Source organism: Plecotus auritus, assembly GCF_963455305.1.
Source record: "Plecotus auritus genome assembly, chromosome: 6".
NCBI lineage: Eukaryota > Metazoa > Chordata > Mammalia > Chiroptera > Vespertilionidae > Plecotus > Plecotus auritus.
The window spans coordinates 136406942-136427173 of NC_137773.1; the positions used below are offsets into that span (position 1 = coordinate 136406942).

The 20232-nt window shown below is 40.9% G+C and overlaps 1 protein-coding gene across 1 annotated transcript in view; it reads left to right on the top strand.

Annotated features, from left to right (window-relative positions):
- The window catches only part of PBRM1 (polybromo 1), a 127705-nt gene that overhangs the window by 53591 nt on the left and 53882 nt on the right, over positions 1-20232 (top strand). Inside the window, exons 16-19 of the mRNA XM_080674492.1 lie at positions 1003-1047; positions 5501-5777; positions 8704-8809; positions 16194-16836. Of these exons, the coding sequence (XP_080530618.1) occupies positions 1003-1047; positions 5501-5777; positions 8704-8809; positions 16194-16836 (1071 nt within the window). The remainder of the gene's footprint in view (positions 1-1002; positions 1048-5500; positions 5778-8703; positions 8810-16193; positions 16837-20232) is intronic.

Genomic DNA, 20232 nt, shown 5'->3' on the forward strand with positions numbered 1-20232 from the left:
GATCAGAGACATCAAATCAAGAACATCTTTGAGTGTAATTATATAACTCTACTACAGCATCACCTGTGTTTTCCAGATCAGTCACCAAAGATAAACACTTCCCAAGCAAAAGAAGGTAATGGAGGCAAAAGTGATGGTACAGTTAGTGCCAACACTGAATGAAAAGAGAGATTGTAAACTAGTTAAGTGTTTAAAAACACACACACACACAAATACAGTTCCACGGATGCATTAGCCCAGGCCAGATACTTAAAAATTAGGTAATCTGTGGGACAACCCAAGTTGATTAAATGAAAGATATTACTCTAAAACCTGCTGTAAAAAGAAAACTGAGCATTAAATTCTTGAAATAATAAAATTTCACTTCAAACCAAAAGTCCCTTTATGAACAGAGTTCCTAGAAAGTGTTTTGTATAACAACGTGAAAAACAGATATAAGTGAACAACAAATATAAATCATAGCTAAAGCAGTAAAAGAGCCTACCCAGTTATGAAATAATAGGCATGAGTGGACGTTAAGAGTTTGAGAGAAGTCCTGTACTTTAGACTATGACAAAGGAAATAATGTAATTATTGTGCCTTCCAAAAGGCTTACTAATTTAGAAGATAGTTATGTTAAGAGGATTTGGGAATAAAAAATATACTTCTCCAAAATTCAGGCAAACACGGTAGCCTAGGAATTTAAGTTAAGCTTGTCCAGGGAAGTCAGGACCACATTTTCCAAGTATAATTCTATCTTTGCCTTATTTTTTTAATATTAATGAGTCTGAGAAAAATTAATGTGATGTGTTCCCTTCATTGTGGGAGTGCATTCTTCTCCCTCAGCCCTCTATCCAAAAATCTACCTGCTGTCTTCCATGTTGAAATGTCCCAAGTGTTCTTATATCCTTTATCTTTTGGATTGAATAAATCCTTTTTTTCTCAACCGTATTTGGTTTATACATAACCCTCCGATATTGCTTATTTTCTCTTCACATGTAACGTTTGTTTCTGCTTTCCCAGGAACACTCTTGACAGTGAGATGTTGGGTCTCAGGAGGCTATCCAGGTGTGCAGTCTTTTTTTATGAATAAACATTTTTAGAAGTGTAAGCTGTGGCATGGTCAGTAGTATTGTTTAGGTGAAAAGTGAAGTCTTAAGCATGTGAAATAATGGTTCTTACTTGAGTGCTAGTTTATTTTATGAATGAAGAAAACAGTATAGTTTAGAAGTATAGTAGTAAAAGAAAGTCAGGATTAGTTAACTTAGATAAGTTCAGTAGCCTTAATCTGCTTGGTTGGCCAGGGGCAACAAGCCCTCTCACCAATCATTGTGGCTGTGCTTCAGCAGCAAAAGGTAGAGGGTAAGTTTATGATGGCATTGCCAGCATCCAGAAGCTAGCAGATGCTAATTCCCTTTCACAGATGCCCTTTACCTATTGGGGATGGTGGAGGGATTAAAATCAGTGTTGACAATCCAAGTGATGATGGTCTGTGTTGACACCTACCATTGGGTTAGTGCTTTTTGAGCATGAACACATTTTCTTAGTCTCTGATCTTGTCCATATTTTATTTATTTAAAAGCATCCATTATTTTGCATGTTACTTGTGATTTTTAAAACAGCCTATGAGTTGCCATGTTATAGTCCTAGTAATCATTGTGCGGTGCTTTTATTTTTATCTTTGCTATCTGGCATTCATGGAGTGTCAGTTGCTTGCAGAACACCAGACTCTGTTCTTACAGGTCATAAAGGAGAACGTTTAGTCATCACCTGTACCTGTCAGGAATTTATTAAGTCAGGAAGACAGACAGGTTGAAAACAAATGAAACTATGTGGGAAGATTGTACTAAAATAATTACATAAGATACATAGTTGTGTAGTTGTATGGAAATGTTTCATGATTGCCCAAATAGCTTTAAGAAATCTGATTTTCCTACCATGTTTAAGTTAGTATTCTAAACTTATCTGTATGTTGCTACCATGTGTAGTCCATCCTACAAAATCTTATTCCTAATATTTTCCTTAAGAAAAGTTTTCTCAGTATTTTTTTTAAAAGACCATGGATTGTATTTCTTTATTTTTTAATTTTATTTTTATTGATTTCAGAGAGGAAGTGAGAGGGGGTGAGAGACAGAAACATCAATGATTAGAGAGACTCATTGATTGGCTGCCTCCTGCACGTTCCACACTGGGGACTGAGCCCGCAATCCAGGAATGTGCCCTGATTGGGAATCGAACTGTGACCTCCTCCTTGTTCATAGGTCGACGCTCAGCCACTGAGCCATGCCAGCCAGGCTGTATGTCTTTTATATCACTCATAGTGTATGGCACAGCTCTAAGTAGTAGTAGAAATAGAAATGTGGGACATCATGGAGTAGTATTGTAACCCCAAATTCTAGAGCCTGACTGTCCAGGTTAAATCCCAGGGTTTTTTTTATTATCTCTGATATGAGCCTCATTTCAATTTCCTCTTTCAAACAAGGAGTTTATGATAATACCTATATAGGATTACTGAGAGGACCTGATTGGTTATTATGTTTGAGCTTGGATACAGAAAGTACTCAGTAAATGTAGCCGTGATTATTTTCTGGAAGTAGTTTCTGTTGACATCAAGATTTGAAATCAGTTGATTTCATTTTGTTTTTAGTCAGATGTTACTAGTCTGGGAAAACATGTTAGAAAAGATGAATGAAAGGTTTTATTTCTTAAAGACTTGAAAATGAAATATAGCAAGCCTTATAAGAGAAAGAACCTTTGGATTTACTTAGCTTAACAGTAGGCACCACTGAAGCTCTAGGGCCGTGGTTCTTAACCTTCCTAATGCCGTGACCCTTTATTACAGTTCTTCATGTTGTGGTGACCCCCAACCATAAAATTATTTTCGTTGCTACTTCATAATTGTAATTTTGCTACTGTTATAAATATCTGTGTTTTCCAATGGTCTTAGGCTATACAGCAGCGGTCTCAACCTGTGGGTCGCGACCCGCAGGTTGAGAACCACTAGCAGGGTCGCCTAAGACCATCGGAATTTGGAGAACAAGACACTCAAGGATGAAAATTTACTCAAGAGTTCAGATGAACCACAGACTATTTTTTTTTTTTGTAAGAGAAAATTTATTTAGTAAATTATAGAGGTAGAAAAATTAATTCCTAGAAGAAATGGGCTTAGTAAACAAGTTATAAAGGTAAAGGAAGGGTTCTTGGAGCTTGGGAGTGGGGAAGCTAATGGTAATGTGCTAGGGCAGTGGTCGGCAAACTGCGGCTCGCGAGCCACATGCAGCTCTTTGGCCCCTTGAGTGTGGCTCTTCCACAAAATACCACGTGCGGGCACGCACGTATGAGATTGAAACTTCATGGCCTATGCGCAGAAGTCAGTTTTCGGCTCTCAAAAGAAATTTCAATCGTTGTTATTTCAACTGTTGATATTTGGCTCTGTTGACTAATGAGTTTGCCGACCACTGTGCTAGGGGGTGAGGTGGTGGCAGGAGGAAGGAAAAGAGATAAAGGGAAAGGCATGGGCATGTTTCCAGGAGGGAGAGTGCACTGGTTGCTATATCCCAGGGGTTAAGGATGGAAATTTAGGGGAGGTCCCAGGATATGGTCTCAATAGAGTATTCAGCAGTTTTCCAGGTGTGTCCATTCATGATCGTGGTCTCTACTGATTGATTGGCCAGCACCAGGGCAGGGGGGAGATTATTCAATGCAGCTAGTCCTGATGTCAGCCTTGGCTGATTTTGTTGTTTATCTGGGCCAGGAACTGAAATACAACTGAGGCTAGATGTTATCTCTAGGGAGAAATGGTCAGAGGGTCCAAACTGCATGACCAGCAATATGTTAGTGAGGGAAAAGTCAGCCTGGGGACGAGGTCCCACCCTACAATTGATTGTCCATTGCTAGATACCTGGGGCTTTCCATCCTGGTGACCTTCTTTACCTGGCCCATCCTTGCTCTGCTCGTGTCTGTCTTAACTGCCTACAGCATCACCTCCTCACGGATCTTGGCTTTGAAATCTCAGAGAAAAGGAGTGCAGGGTGTCTTCTGTAGCAGCTTCCTGCTGAAAGGGGTTGACGTTTTTCTTCAGAGCCAAGAGAATCTTGCTGTCAGAGACTATGAAGCCTAGCACAGAAGGAGGTGGCAGTGGTGTCTAAAGGTCCCTAAGGATGAGTAAGGCTTGTAACCTGGTGGAGACAAACTGTGTTACAAAACATAGTATTATTGGGGCAAAAGTTGGAACAACAAGAGTTATGACAAATGGTCCAGTGGAAGGAAAAAGTTTTAGTTCTAATAATTCCAAGTAAAAGGATGGGAGAAAAATAAAACATTAGTTTGGAAGGTTGTAGCCAAATATTTATAAACATTAGAAAAATTCAGGATCCAGTTCAATTCATAGGTGAAAAATAAAACTTTGGAGATAATTAATTGAATTTGTGTCTAATATTCACAGCTGTGTATTAGAGTCTATTGAAGTAAAATTTTTCCCCCTAAAATCACCCTCATTTTTATTAGAGACCTATTTCTTTACTGTATTACATCCAGTTTCAGTTTGGCCTGATTGTTTGCATAAACATAACAAGAATAGCAATAGATTGTATAGGCTTTTTAAAAATCTGCTTTGCTGAAATCGCATGATTGAGCTTTAATGAGCCCGTTAGGGCAAAGAAGCCATCAGGTTTGATTGCAATACCTATAGACTTGAGTGAATTCTTCACATTCTTGAGGCTTCCAGAATGTCTTGAGGTTCCTTCCTTGCCATCTCTCAAAAAAGCAACCTTTGTTCCTTACCTGGAAAGACTGCCAATAAACATCGTGACCAAGGTGCCAGGCTTTCTCCAAGGCACTCCTATTGGCTTCAAAGTCAGTTTTCATTCCTTCAAGTTTTCTGGTGACACAGACCATTTATTCTTTATACTAGGTTGGGATTATGGAATGATGCTATTGGAGGAAGGAAGCAGGGACTGACCCTGACAGGGTAAATGCAAGAGAGACTTGTATCTACTATAGAAATACTAATCTGGCAGATGGACTCACTTTGTTTTCTGGTAATTAGGATATGCAGGTGTTCAGAGTGGTTGTCTTAAGAGAGAACGCTTTTGTGTGTGCATTTGTGTTTTGTTTTTTAAGTGAGGACTGTTAAGTAGGGAATCAGTAGTTTTAATTCTCTTTTGCTGTATTCTTAAAAACAAAAAACATATTTCAATTGATAATAAGATTTTATTTTATTTTTTTGGCCGTCAGACAAGATCTTTTTTCAAGCATTGCATTTCATAAATATTCTAAACAGGTTTGTCTGGTGTTCATTGGCTGCTCCTGCCATAGTCACTACGTTTTAATGATTTTGGAAATTTTCCTTATACTTGCTTGTAGCTTCCAGCATGTTTACTGTGTTTGTGGCATACATAATCAACAAAATTATAATCATTATGAAGCACCTGCAAGATTAATTAATTTCATTTCATGTACATCCTTGTATAAAAAAACCTGAATTTCTCATTTTCCCCTTTTCTACCTCCCCTTTCAACAGTAAAAAGAACATAAGAAAGCAGCGAATGAAAATCTTATTCAATGTTGTTCTTGAAGCTCGTGAGCCAGGTTCAGGCAGAAGACTCTGCGATCTATTTATGGTTAAACCATCCAAAAAGGACTATCCTGATTATTATAAAATCATTTTGGAGCCAATGGACTTGAAAATAATTGAGCATAACATCCGCAATGACAAATATGCAGGGGAAGAGGGGATGATGGAAGACATGAAGTTGATGTTCCGGAATGCCAGACACTATAATGAGGAGGGCTCCCAGGTAAGGACATATGAGGAATCAGTTTTTTATCAATGTAGCTAAGACACATTTTCTTTCTTTTTTTTTTTAATATATTTTTATTTATTTCAGAGAGAAAGGGAGAGGGAGAGAGAGAGAGAAACATCAGTGATGAGAGAATCATTTATCGGCTGTAACCTGCACGCCCCACACTGGCAATCCAGCCCACAACCCAGGCATATGCCCTTGACTGGAATCAAACCCAGGACCCTTCAGTCCAGTGGTAGCCAACCTGTGGTCCGCGGGAGGTCCAAAAGATTGGCGACTGCTGCTTCAGTCCACAGGCCAACGCTCTGTCCACTGAGCCAAACCAGCTAGGGTGACACATTTTCTTTTGAGCTCATAAAATAATGGATTTTGAGAGACCAGGTGTAGAGACCAGGCCTAACTTAGATTATTTTTCTCAGTGACTAGCTTAATACTTTGTTTTTCTTAATTATTTAAAATGGGAGACATTATAAAAGTTCATACTCTGTAAGCCTAGGTTTGAATTCTGCTCTGTCAGTCCCTGTGTAAGTAACTTACTTTTCTAAACCTCTTATCTTTTCTCATCTATCAGTTGTGGAAAATAGTAGTACATGCATCAGCGTTGTAGGATTTATATGAGATAGTGTATAAAGAGCATGTAGCACTGTGTCTGCTGTTCAAATAAGCACTCAAATGAAATCCAATGGCATTAAAATCTTATTATCATTACTATCCTTAATAGCCATACTTTTTCAAGGATAGTTCATTAAATGTCATGATTATATAAAATGAGAGTAGTCCTATCAATGCACCTATAAATGATTGACTTTGTTATGAATTTTCTTGATTTTCAGTTTTTTATCAGTGTAGCTAAGGTATATTCTTCTTTCTCTCTTTGATATTTTTTCTACTTTATGTCTTTATGTACTTTATTTTTTTATATTTTTATTGATTTCAAAGAGGAAGGGAGAGAGAGATAGAAACATCAATGATGAGAGAGAATCATTGATCGGCTGCCTCCTGCACGGAGCCCACAACCAGAATTGAATCGTGACCTCCTGGTTCATAGGTCAACAAGCCACGCCGGCTGGGCTACTTTATTTTTTTTTATTGAGCTATAATTGACATGTAACATTGTATTAGTTTCAGGTATGCAGCATAGTGATTTGATATTTTCATGTATTGCAAAATGATCACCATAATAAGTCTTAACAGTTGTCACTATACATAGTTTCAAAATTTTTATTTTCTTATGATAAGAACTTTTAAGATCTTTTCTGTAAGCAGCATTCACATATGCAATACAGCATTATTAACTATTTTTTTTAAGTATTTCATTTTTAATATATTTTATTGATTTTTTTACAGACAGGAAAGGAAGGGAGAGGGATAGAGAGTTAGAAATGTCGATGAGAAACATGGATGAGAAACTGAGAGAGAAACAGACAGGAAAGGAAGGGAGAGGGATAGAGAGTTAGAAACGTCGATGAGAGAGAAACTGAGAGAGAAACATGGATGAGCCTCCTGCATACCCCCTACTGAGGATGTGTCCACAACCAAGGTACATGCCCTTGACCGGAATCGAACCTGGGACCCTTCAGTCCACAGGCCGACGCTCTATCCACTGAGTCAAACTGGTTAGGGCAACACTATTACCTTATTTACCATGCTGTGCATCACATCCCCAGGACTTATTTATTTAATACCTGGAAGTTTGCTGACCCATTTTGCCCACCCCCACCTCTGGCAACCACCAATCTGTTCTCTGTATCTATGAGTTTGTTTCTGTTTTGTTTGTTCATTTATTTTGTTTTCTAGATTCCACATATAAGTGAAATTATACAGTGTTTGTCTTTCTCTGTCTGACTTATTTCACTTAGTATAATCCCCTCAAGGTCTATCCATGCTGTCACAAATGGCAAGAATAGTATTTGTGTGTGTGTGTGTGTGTGTGTGTGTGTGTGTACCACATTTTCTTTATCCATTTATCCATAGATATATACTTAGGTTGTTTCTATATCTTGCCTATTGTAAATAATACTGTAGTTAACATGGATGGGGTACAGATACCTTTTTTAACTTCTTTTATCTACTTTAAATCGCCCAGAAATAAAGAAACATTTTCAAATCATTTTTTTCTTTTGCTATTACATTTGAATATAAAATAAAGTAGGATGCTTGTGAGCAAAGAAATGGTTCTCTGTTGTAGGGGTTTATACTATCCTCAGTACCATTGGTTAATGTGCCATGTCTGCCACTGATAGAGAAAAAAACTACCCTTAAGAAGTTTTTTTAGCCAAGGAAAAGAGGTCACATTCCATCAGTCCTTCTGCTCTGGCAGCAGATAGGGAGGACAAAGCCTCTGTGGAGGGAGTGGGGGGCCATTAGGGATGTGACCTTGTTCTCGGCTAGATATACTACCCTTCAGTCAATCATTCTTCAGAGAGAGCGCCTAAGCAGGGATTGTTGCTTTTCACAGATCAGATTCCAGACTGTGAACTCAGACTGATGCTAAATCCCATTTAACCTGGGATTTGGTTTGAGATATTTTCTCCAACTATTAGATATTTTTAATTTTTATTGAGCTAAGTCTGCTACTTTGAGAGTCCAGTGAAAAAGAGATTTATGAAGAAAAAAACACATGTAAATATGTTTTAAAACTTCTGTAGTCACTTGCAATGATTCTACTATAGTAGTTCTCAAACGTTAGCATGCATGTCTGCACATTAAAATCACCCCTGAAAGCTTAAACAACAAATCAATTGAAGCCTAAGCCCATCGCACAGAGATGTGATTTTGTTGCTTGATGGTGATCTCAAGCTTTATTTCTTTAGTTCCAAACTATTCTAACCTGTATTTTTACAACTTCTTTATGGATATGTATTCTACTTCATTAGTAAGTATTTTAGAAAATAATTGTAAATATATTTATGTAATATAGGTGTACAACGATGCGCACATCCTGGAAAAGTTACTCAAAGATAAAAGGAAAGAGCTGGGACCACTGCCTGATGATGATGACATGGCTTCTCCCAAACTCAAGCTGAGTAAGGCAACCTCACAGTTTGTTATTCCATTTAGTCTATCAAGGATAGAGTACTGATTTACTGAAAAATACTTAATGGTGAATGTATTTGAACTTGCACTCCAGCATAGAGTTTCTTTCTTCCTCTCATGCATTCACTTCCATATTTTAAGCTGTTAAACTGTGGAAAGCATGTAGGAATAGAATATAATGTCAGTGGTGTTTTGTTGAATGTGATGGATATTTTGTAAATGTTAGTCAGAATAGGTATTTTTTTCTGTATATGATGCCTGAATGGGTGTAGTGGCAAATTTTGGTTTTTGTATGTTTGCTGATTACTAGAATTAAAAATGAATCCCAGCAACATCTCCTAGACAAAATTTGAGAGGGTAGGGATGTCCAGCCACTGTACTATCTATAAGTTAACTTAGCTGTCTTGAATGTGGTGTGTGGATGCTATTAAAAACTTTGAGGGAAAAGAATAACTCAAAAATAATTACTACCATTGGGCTAAGCAGGACGTTTCTGCTTTATTAAAACTTATAATTAATGAAGCAAATACCAACAAATGATAGTGGTTTTGTCATATATTTTTTAGGACCATATTTGCCAAATAGGGAAATAAGATCCTACATTTTATATGAAGTGACTGTACACTGAATTTTACAATAGCTTTGGGTATGATTGCTAAGTGATGGTTTTTTTCTGGTTATCTTTTCATGGAATTGTAAAAGCATACAAAAGGTTTTCAGAAATGAAATACTTTTTTCTACTTTTTAGGGACACAATGCCTTTTAAAACTAGAACTGGGCCTGGCCAGCTAGCTCAGCTGATTAGAACTTTGACTTGATACACCAACGTTGCAGGTTTGATCCCTAGTCAGGGCACATAGAGAATCAACTAATGAATGCATAAATAAATGAAACATCTCTAAAATATACAGATACAGTTGACCCTTGAACAACTTGGGATTTAAGGGTATGTGCCTAAAATTCCCATATAATTTACGTGAGCCCTCATATGCAGATTCCCATCCCAGGATCAAAAATACTGTTTTTAATCCAGGGTTAACTGAATCTGCAGATTCGAAACCCTGGGAGGCTCACTATATGTTTATTGAAAAAAGTCCATCAGTAATAGATCCTTGCAGTTCAAATTAGTGTTCACGGGTCAACTGCATTTTCTTAAAGTCATTATCACATATAGCAAAATTATCAGTTTCTTTTTAAAAAAAAAATTTTGCTGATTTTAGAGAGAGAAGGGAGACAGGGAGAGAGAGAGAAACATCGATGGGCTATCTCCTAGGCATGGAGCTCACAACCTGGACTTGTGCCCAAACTGGGAAATGAACCTGTGACCTCTTGATGTGTAGGAAGGCACTCAGCCAACTGAGGCACACCGGCCGGGAAAAGTATCAGCTTCTTAGTATCTGGTCTCATTTAATGACCTATCAAATTTGTACTAGTTTTCTCACAAATGTATTTTTACAGTTGGTTTCTTCAGATCAGGATCTAATTATGTTCTACATATTACATTTGATTGTTATGCCCCTAAGCTCATAATCTAGAGCAGTTCCCCTCCTTTTTTTTTTATCCTCATACCATTGACTCTTTAGGAACCAGGTCACTTTTCTTGTACAGTCCCAAATTCTGGGTTAGTCAGTTCACTTCCTTGTTAACTTTTTCCTTTATTCCTCTTATTTCTTACAAATGGAATTTAATTATAATGGCTTGACTAGATTTCATTTCAGCTTGTCAAGGATGCTTCATAATAAATTTTCTACAATTGTGTCGTATCACATTTTAATGCAATGTCTGGTTGAGGTAGAATACAAAGAAGGTTCACACGTTGCCTTTTTTTTTTTTTTTAAATTCTTTATTGTTCAAAGTATCTATATATATAAAAAGCCAGCGACTGTAATGACCATAATGACCAGTCACTATGACACCCACTGTGGCCAGCGAACCGGCCCAATCAGGGCGTGGGGCCAGCCAGCCAACCTCACAGCCCTTACCCCCTGCCAGCCTGCCCCTGATCGGACTCTCCCCAATCAAGAGGGGGGCGGCTGGCCAAACACCCTCGATAGCCACACCCCCAATCAGCCAGCCTCACCACAGTAGGCCCACAGCCCCTCCCCCTGGCCAGCCCCGCCCCCTATGGGCCCCCACCACCCTAATCGGCCCCCAGCCCCTCCCCCAGGCTGGCCCCACCCCAATAGGGGGTGGGGCCAGCCTGCCAACCTCCTGAAGCCCCTTCCCCCACCTGGCCCCACCCCAGATTGGCTCCCCCACCCTATCAGGGGCAGGGCCGGCCAGCCAACCACCCATGGCCCCTCCCTCAGGCCACTGGCCCCCCGACTGACACCCCTTACCCCATTTGGGGTCAGGACCAGCCGGTTCACCACCCAAAGCCCCTCCCCATGGCCGGCCCTGCCTGCAATCAGCCCCCAAACTCCAATCGGGGGTGGGGCCTACCAGTCAATTGCCCACAGCCCCTTCCCCCAGCCGGCCCGGCTCTGATTGGGCCCCGATTGTGGTGGGCCAGCCAACCAACCTTCCACCATCTCCTCCTCCCCACAGGCCCAGCCCCAATCCGTCCCAATAGGGGCCGGGCTGGCCATACCCCACCCGTGCATGAATTCGTGCACTGGGCCTCTAGTTACATATAGTATTACATATGTCTCCTTTTCCTTTACCCCCATTGAGTATCCCTAGCCACCCCCACCCTCCAGCACATGCCCTCACCTCCCTAATGTCTCTGTCCATTGGTTATGCTTATATACATGCATACAAGTACTTTGGTTGATCTCTTACCTCCCCCCCCACACACACACCTTCCCTCTGAAGTTTGGATGGTCTGTTCAGTGCTTCTTTGTCTCTGGATCTACTTTATCAATTTATGTTGTTCATTATATTACACAAATTTATCTTTATCCGACTGGCTTATTTCACTTAACATAATGCTCTTCATTTCCATCCATGCTGTTACGAATGGTAAGAGTTTTTTTTTTCACAGCAGCGTAGTACTCCATTGTGTAGATGTACACAGTTTTTTAATCCATTTGTCTTTTTATGGGCACTTAGGCTGTTTTCAAATCTTAGCTATTGTAAATTGTGCTGCTATGAACATAGGGGTGCATATGTCCTTTCTGATTGGTGTTTCTGATTTCTTGGGATATACTAGTATTCCTAGAAGTGGTATTACTGGGTCAAATGGGAGTTCCATTTTTAATTTTTTGAGGAAACTCCATACTGTTTTTCATAGTGGCTGCATCAGTCTGCATTCCCACCAGCAGTGTGTGAGGGTTCCTTTTTCTCCACATCCTCTCCAGCACTTGTTGTTTGTCGATTTATTGATGATAGCCATTCTGCAGGTGTGAGATGGTATCTCATTGTCATTTTGATTTGCATCTCTCAGATGATTAGTTCTTTGAGCATCTATACATATAAAGAGGTAATACGCTAATTGTCCATTACGGTGTCCCAGTAATGACCAATTTATGGAGACCAGCAGGAGGCTGCATGCGCAGCAGGGGGCGGGAGGCCAGAGCCAAGTTCCCGGGGGTCTGAGGAGAGTGCCTGACAGGAGCCCAGACTGCAAAGAAGGAAGAGTAAGCAGCCACAGGGAGCTCTTCCAATCCCCCTGCATGGACACCCTACCTCAGCCCCTTACCCCAGCCCCCCGCATACCCGGGGGGATAGGGAGGCTGACCGGATGGGGAGAAGACCCAGCCTCAGGGCTAGCTGCAGCCCGCACCTCCGACTCCCAATCTCTTCCCCTGCCAACCCCGCCAGGGGCGCCCACAACAATAGCACGCCGGTGACCACCTGTCAGTGCCCCGAGGGCCCGCGGCCCACCGCTGCCAGGCCCCCTCCACTGGGGCCGGGCATGCCACTCTTCCCTACAGCTCCAGACCCATGTGGGGGCAGGCCTGAGTGGCCCCCCAAGGTCAGACCCTGCCGTCTCCACAGCAGAAGCTTGCTGAACCTCACTGGAGGCGCGGCTAAGCCCTCCCTCCTAGCCCACCTGGCTCTGCCCTGGCCCAGCCCCCACCCCACTCCAGGAGATTGGAGCCCCACCCTGAGCAGGTACAGCTGCGAAACAGCCAATTTAAAGAATGGCACAATTTAAAGAATGGTGCCAAGTGGGTAGGTTTGACAGTTACTGCCCCCTGCCAGCGCCTCCAGGGACTACCACCGCTACAGGGCTGGTGGCCAGAGCCCACCCCTCCAAGGCCTGCGGAACCCTCTGCAAAGCTTCCATAGCTACAGTCCTGGGAAACAATCATGCCCTCCTCACCTAATTAGCACCTGCTACCTGCGAGGATACCGAGAGCTTAAAAATAACAATCCCTTCCCGTTTAGACATCACTTACTTGATGAAACATTTCTAGGTTTATTAGCTCAGAACCTCCTCATGACAACCCAGTGAGATAGGCGGAGAAGAGATTATAATTCCCATGATATATGTGTATGTATTCAGAAATGAAGCTCAGAGAGGAAAAGTGTCAAGCCCAGTGGTTCCCAAGGTGCAGCACACGCCCCACAGAGGGGGAAATTTGATTTTAAGTGGGGACAATTTGAGAATGAGTTAACAGTGAATTTTTTGCATTTCTTATGGTTCTAGGAGGCCTTATCTGCAGTGTATCCTACATAATAAAAGGCTAATATGCAAATGACCAAATGGTAGAATGTCCAGTCACCATGATGCATGCTAACCATCAGGGGGCAGACACTCAACGCCGGAGCTGCCCCCTGGTGGTCACTGTGCTCCCACAAGGGGAGAGCTGCTCAGCCAGAAGCCAGGCTCACAGCTGGTGAGCACAGCGGCAGTGGTGGGAGCCTCTCCCGCCTCCATGGCAATGCTAAGGATGTCCGACTGAGGGTTTGGGTACACTAAGCCGTCAGTCAGACATCCCCCCAGGGCTCCCGGACTCCAAGAGGACGCAGGCCAGGCTGAGGGACCCCCCGCCCCAAGTGTACGAATTTCGTGCACCAGGCCTCTAGTGTTTTCATATGTCTCTTGGCCTTCTATATGTTCACTTTCGAAAAGTGCCTATTTAAGTCCTTTGCCCATTTTTTGACTGGATTATCTTCCTTTTGTTAAGATGTATGAGTTCCCTATAAATTTTGGAAATTAGGCCCTTATTGGATATAACATTGGTAAATATGTTCTCCCATGCAGTGGGCTTTCTTGTTCTTTAAGCTTCTACACAGCAAAAGAAACCATCAACAAACACACACTGCATTTTAATGGTGCTTCTTTTAATTTGTAAATTCCTCTCTACCTCTCTTTTTATTTTTTCCTTCACAGTTTATTTGTTGAAGAATTTAGATTTGTACTATAGTTTCCCACAGTCCGGGTTTTGCTAATCACATTCCTTTGCATGCTCTTTTGGCCTTTGTATTTCCTATAATTGGAGCCAGAGACTTGATCAAATTTATATTTGATCCTAATCCCCTCCCTTTAACACAAAGTCCAACATCAGAGGTGATATATTGTCTTCCATCAGGTGGTATGTGATATCTGGTTGTTTCTGTCCATTATGTTAACAGCTATTGATTCATTAAAGAGATGTAAAAGTAGTGATAATTTTATGTTAACATCTCTTACTCAGTTACTAGCTGGAATACTTATATAGAGAAACTTTGCTTCATTCAATATTGGATTACCGGGTGGTACAGTTTTTGGTTGTTTTTGTTTTTTGAAAGGATAAAAGCTAGGTTTTCCTCCCTCCCCCCTTTATTTACCATTTTTCAGAATACTGCATTGGTTTACTGACATCTCCAACATTTACCCAGTTACTTGTTCACTAGAGGCCCAGTCCCTCAGCCTGGCTGGTGCCCTTTTGCTCCCTGTGGGGAGTGGGCCTAAGCCGTCAGTCGGACATCCTTAGTGCTGCCATGGAAGTGTGAGAGGCTCCTGCCACCGCCGCTGCAACTCACCAGCGGTGAGCCTGGCTTCTGGCTGAGTGGCATTCCCCCTGTGGGAGTGCACTGACCAGGGGGCAGCTCCTCCGTTGAGCATCTGCCAGAGACTTGATGGTCAGTGTGCATCATAGCGACCAGTTGTTCCACCGTTCAGTCAATTTGCATATTAGCCTTTTATTATATAGGATTTTTATGTGTCATTAAGAACTACTAGATTTAGCCGTGGCCGGTTTGGCTTGGTGGATAGAGCGTCGGCCTTGCGGACTGAATGGTCCCAGGTTCAATTCCGGTCAAGGGCATGTACCTTGGTTGCGGGCACATCCCCAGTGGGGGGCTTGCAGGAGACAGCTGATCAATGTTTCTCTCTCATCGGTGTTTCTAGCTCTCTATCCCTCTCCCTTCCTCTCTGTAAAAAAAATCAATAAAATATATTTTTTAAAAAAAACTATTAGATTTAAACATATTGCTGAATTTTAACTCATTTAGTTATTGTCCTTATTGATGCTCATGTTGTCCCAGGCTGGCTGCTATGTTCTTTTGACATGGCCATGGTAAGAAGTCATTGATAATTTTTTTTTTTTTTTTTTTTTACTGTCTTGTGTTTTAAAATATTCTAGGCTCATCTTGTACAGAGTGGGAATTGGCCATTTGCCAAGGAGTTACTGACATCAGTATTTGAAATCAGTATTTCAAAACTACAATATGTTCAGTCAAAACTATATAGGATATACTACTACTGGGTTGGTCATTGTTTCTAGGTTTTTCATTGGACCTAGGAAGGGTGTGTGTGTGTGTGTGTGTGTGTGTGTGTGTGTGTGTGTGTGTGTGTGTGTGTGTGTTTTATATTTAAAGATAAAATACATTATAAGTTCATACTATTACTCTCAATTGAGATGTAAAGCTACAAGGTTTTTATTTAGTGTCCTGTTTTTTGTTGTTGTTGTTGTTTTTTAAATATATTTTATTGATTTTTTTACAGAGAGGAAGGGAGAGGGATAGAGAGTTAGAAACATCGATGAGAGAGAAACATCGATCAGCTGCCTCCTGCACCAAGGTACATGCCCCTGACCGGAATCGAACCTGGGACCATTCAGTCCGCAGGCCGACGCTCTATCCACTGAGCCAAACCGGTTTCGGCTTTAGTGTCCTGTTTTAACATCTATCTCTTCTTTTACTCATGATGAAGCTCTCAGTTCTCAAGGATTCCACTGGTAATGGAATTAGAATGCCACATAACTACTCATTTTCTTTATTCTCCCATATTCACATAACAGTATTTACTCTCTAACCAAAAACATGATTATTGAAACACAATAAATTTTTCCCAGTTCTTTTTTTGCAATAGAATATATTTCACTAGAGATACAATAATTACTATGTTTTACAAATCACTTGGAATAGTCCCTTCTACCAACTACATACAAATTTAGGTTCTTTTATTTCATTTTATTCATTTAACATTAACTCTTTTTTCAGGTAGGAAGAGTGGTGTTTCTCCTAAAAAATCAAAATACATGACTCCAATGCAGCAGAAACTAAATGAAGTATATGAAGCTGTAAAGAACTATACTGATAAGAGGGGTCGCCGCCTTAGTGCCATATTTCTGAGACTTCCCTCCAGATCTGAGCTGCCTGACTACTACCTGACCATTAAAAAGCCAATGGACATGGAAAAAATTCGAAGTCATATGATGGCCAACAAATACCAAGATATAGACTCCATGGTTGAGGACTTCGTTATGATGTTTAACAATGCCTGTACATACAATGAACCTGAGTCTTTGATCTACAAAGATGCTCTTGTCCTACACAAAGTCCTGCTTGAAACTCGGAGAGACCTGGAGGGAGATGAGGACTCTCATGTTCCAAATGTTACCTTGCTGATTCAAGAGCTTATCCACAATCTTTTTGTGTCAGTCATGAGTCACCAGGATGATGAGGGAAGATGCTACAGTGATTCCTTAGCAGAAATTCCTGCTGTGGATCCCAGCTTTCCAAACAAACCTCCTCTTATTTTTGACATAATTAGGAAGAATGTTGAAAATAATCGCTACCGGCGGCTTGATTTATTTCAAGAGCATATGTTTGAAGTATTAGAAAGGGCAAGAAGGATGAATCGGTATGTTTTCAAAGCCATTTCTTTTTTTTTCTTTTTTTTAATAAACTGTGATCTTTATTATAAAACTAAAGAAAGAATTCTGCTTTGATATACTATTTCAGCTTAGATGCATGATTACAGTTGGTGGAGTGCTATTTTGAAATCTAATTAACCAGAACTTCTAGAGAGAAAGCATCTAGATTAGGACTGATGAGAAGAAGGAATAAGACAAAATTGGAGATCTGTTGAAAAGCAAAACTTAAAATACAGCCTTTCACAAATTTTTAAGAGAGAGAGTGGAAGGAAGGGGGAGAGACAGAGAGAAACATCAATGTGAGAGAGAGAGAGAGACATTGATTGGTTGCTTTCTGCATCCAGGGCCAGGGATCGAACCTGCAACCAAGGTACATGCCTCTAGACGGAATTGAACCTGGGACCCTTCAGTCCACGGACTGACTATCTACTGAGCCAAACCGGTTTAGGTCACAAAATATTTTTTTAAAGTATAAATTTTGTAATTAGAAATCATTATGTGGTTTTCTTTTGAAGGTTGATTTCTATTCAAGTATATTTTATATAAATTAAAATTGTTCTTAAGGTATTGATCTGAAATTAAACTGATTTAAATTTGGTCACCATTTCAAGTACCTAAAAGGACTTTTTTTTTCTTTTTGATCCTCACTGGAGGATATTTTTCCATTGGTTTTTAGAGAGCGGGAAAGAAATATCATTGTGAGAGAAACATTGATTGGTTGTCTCCTGCACGAGCCCTGACCAGGACCCAGGCCGGGAAGGAGTCTGCAGCTGAGGTATATGCCCTTGACTGGAATCAAACCCAGGACCCTTCGATCTGCAGGCCGACACTCTGTCCACTAAGCCAAACTCTCCAGGGCAGGACTTTTTTTTTTTTTTTTTTAAATCTCAGATTTCTCACTTTAAGTGCCTTCTGCTGACATTAAATGTTCTAAAAGAAGCAGTCACATTTAAATTTCCATCAAGCTTAAATTCCCTTTTAATTTTGATTTGTCATACATTTTTGCCACACAACAATAGTATGCTCGACTGTTAAAACAATTTCAGTTCAGCAATTACAGTTTGTCTTCTTTATGCTCTTGGAGTCACTTGGAGGAATATAAAAAGTTAAAGATACAGACTCTACCTTCTTAGAGCTTACAGTCTATCATGCTGAGAATTAAACTTTTAGGCAGTTGGCATGGGGTAATTCCTTCTGAGGAGTTTGTGAAGCCTGCATTTGTTTTGGATCTTGAAAGAAAAATTAATAGTAATGTTTGCTATTCCTGTTTAGCACCTATTCTTTGTAAATCACCATGGTAAGCACGTTATGTAAATAATATTTAATTCTAGATAATCTCTAGAATAACCATTCTAGGTAGGTGATAATCTTCCTAGTTTGCATGTGAAATAGAAATGCACAGCCTGGCCCATGTGAATCAGTGGTTGAGCATCGACCCATGAACCAAGAGATCACCAGTTTGATTCTTGGGTCGGGGCACATTCTCAGGTTGCAGGCAGCCAATTGATGTTTCTCTCTCTCCATCCCTCTCCATTCCTTTCTCTCTAAAATCAATAAAAAACATTAAAAAAAAAAACAGTGCACAAAGAGAAGTTGCCCAAAGCCACATAACTAGTAAGTGTGGTGGCTCATTTTGTTACCCACTCTAGAGGGCTAGGACTGAGACAATCCCCAAGACACCAGTCATGGAGTACAGCCATGAATGATAAGGTTTGAGCAGCTCTATGCACTAAGAACTTGAAGTCTGACAATTGTGATAGGACCTATGCTTAGGGAAAAATAATTCCAGGCATGAGACAACATATAATAAATGGATATTTAGTAAAGATGATGGAGTAAGGAACTCTGCACTAGAGGTCTAAAAAGGCTTGAGACATCAGGATAAATGGAAGCGTGGGTGAGATTCACATAGGACAAGTGGTATGAGTGATGGCATAGGGTTAGAAAAGGAATATGGTGTGTTCAAGGAACAGGTGGAGTTAGGTTCAGATTGGAGAGGCCCTGAGGACCCATTTAGGAAATGGTCCTTATTCTTCAGCAGTGGAAATAGAAATAAAGAGAAAGACCAAGGGTGGGGGAAAGAGGGTGTGTGTGTGTGTGTGTGTGTGTGTGTGTGTGTGTGTGCGCGCGCGCGCGCGCGCGCGCACGAGCGCATTTTGCAGTCAAATCTGCGTTTGTCAATTATTTTTATTCAACAAATGTTTATTGAGTGGCTATCAGGAGCATTATCTGGATGCATGGGATACACCAGTGGACAAAACAGACAAACCCTGCTTTCATGGAGTTTAGACTTCTGACTTCTGTTCTTGTTCTCAGTTTACTTAAGTAGTCTATAAGTCTAAAGTCACTCTCCACCACATCCCCATTATATCTTGGTGTTAGTTCTGTGAGTCTTTCAAAGTACATTTGTCTCTTAGATTATTAGCAATTTATTTATCTTATATAGGTAACATGATTATTTTAAGAATCAGATTTGTATCCCAAGGAAATGAGTTTTTTTTCATTCTCCTATTGATATGACTGATGCTTGCTTTTGAAGCCTGGGAGATAGAGTCTAAGGTTTATTTATATAAGAAAGTGACCCATTTCACTCTCATGCCCAGAGCTTTGTTGTAAAACATGAGGAATGAATATCATACACAGTACTTAAGAAAAACTCATGCTGCCCGGACATTCTGGCTCAGGGGTTGAGCATCAAGCTGTAAACCAGAAGGTCAGGGTTTGATTCCCCGTCAGGGCACATGCCCAGGTTGCGTGCTCAATCCCCGGTGGGGGGCGTGCAAGAGGCAGCCAATCCATGATTCCTTCTCACGATTGATGTTTCTATCTCTCCTTCTCCCTTCTCTGAAATAAATAAATACACACACACACACACACACACACACACACACATACACTAGAGGCCCAGTGCACGAATGTGTGCACCGGTGGGGTCTCTCAGCCTGGCCTGAGCCCTCTCGCAATCCGGGGCCCCTTGGGGGATGTCGGAGAGCCAGTTTCGGCCTGATCCCCGAAGGCCAGGCCGAGGGACCCTACTGGTGCACAAATCCGTGCACCTGGCCTCTATTATGCATAAAATATCTTTGGTTAATCTCTTCCCGCCCTCCCCCCCACCCCCCTTTCTTCTGAGATTCATCAGTCCTGTTTCATGTTTCCATGCCTGTGGTTTCCGCTCCTGCGTTGAGTATCTGTCCCCTGGTGGTCAGTGCACGTCATAGCTACCGGACAGTCGGATGGTCGCTTAGGCTTTTATATATATAGATATATATAGATATATATATTTAAATAAAAGAAAAGCCTACACTGGGTGAGTGGAGGTGGAAAATGGTAGTATAGGGAGAATAAATGGTGATAGAAAAAAATAAAAGGGGGGGTGGGGAAAC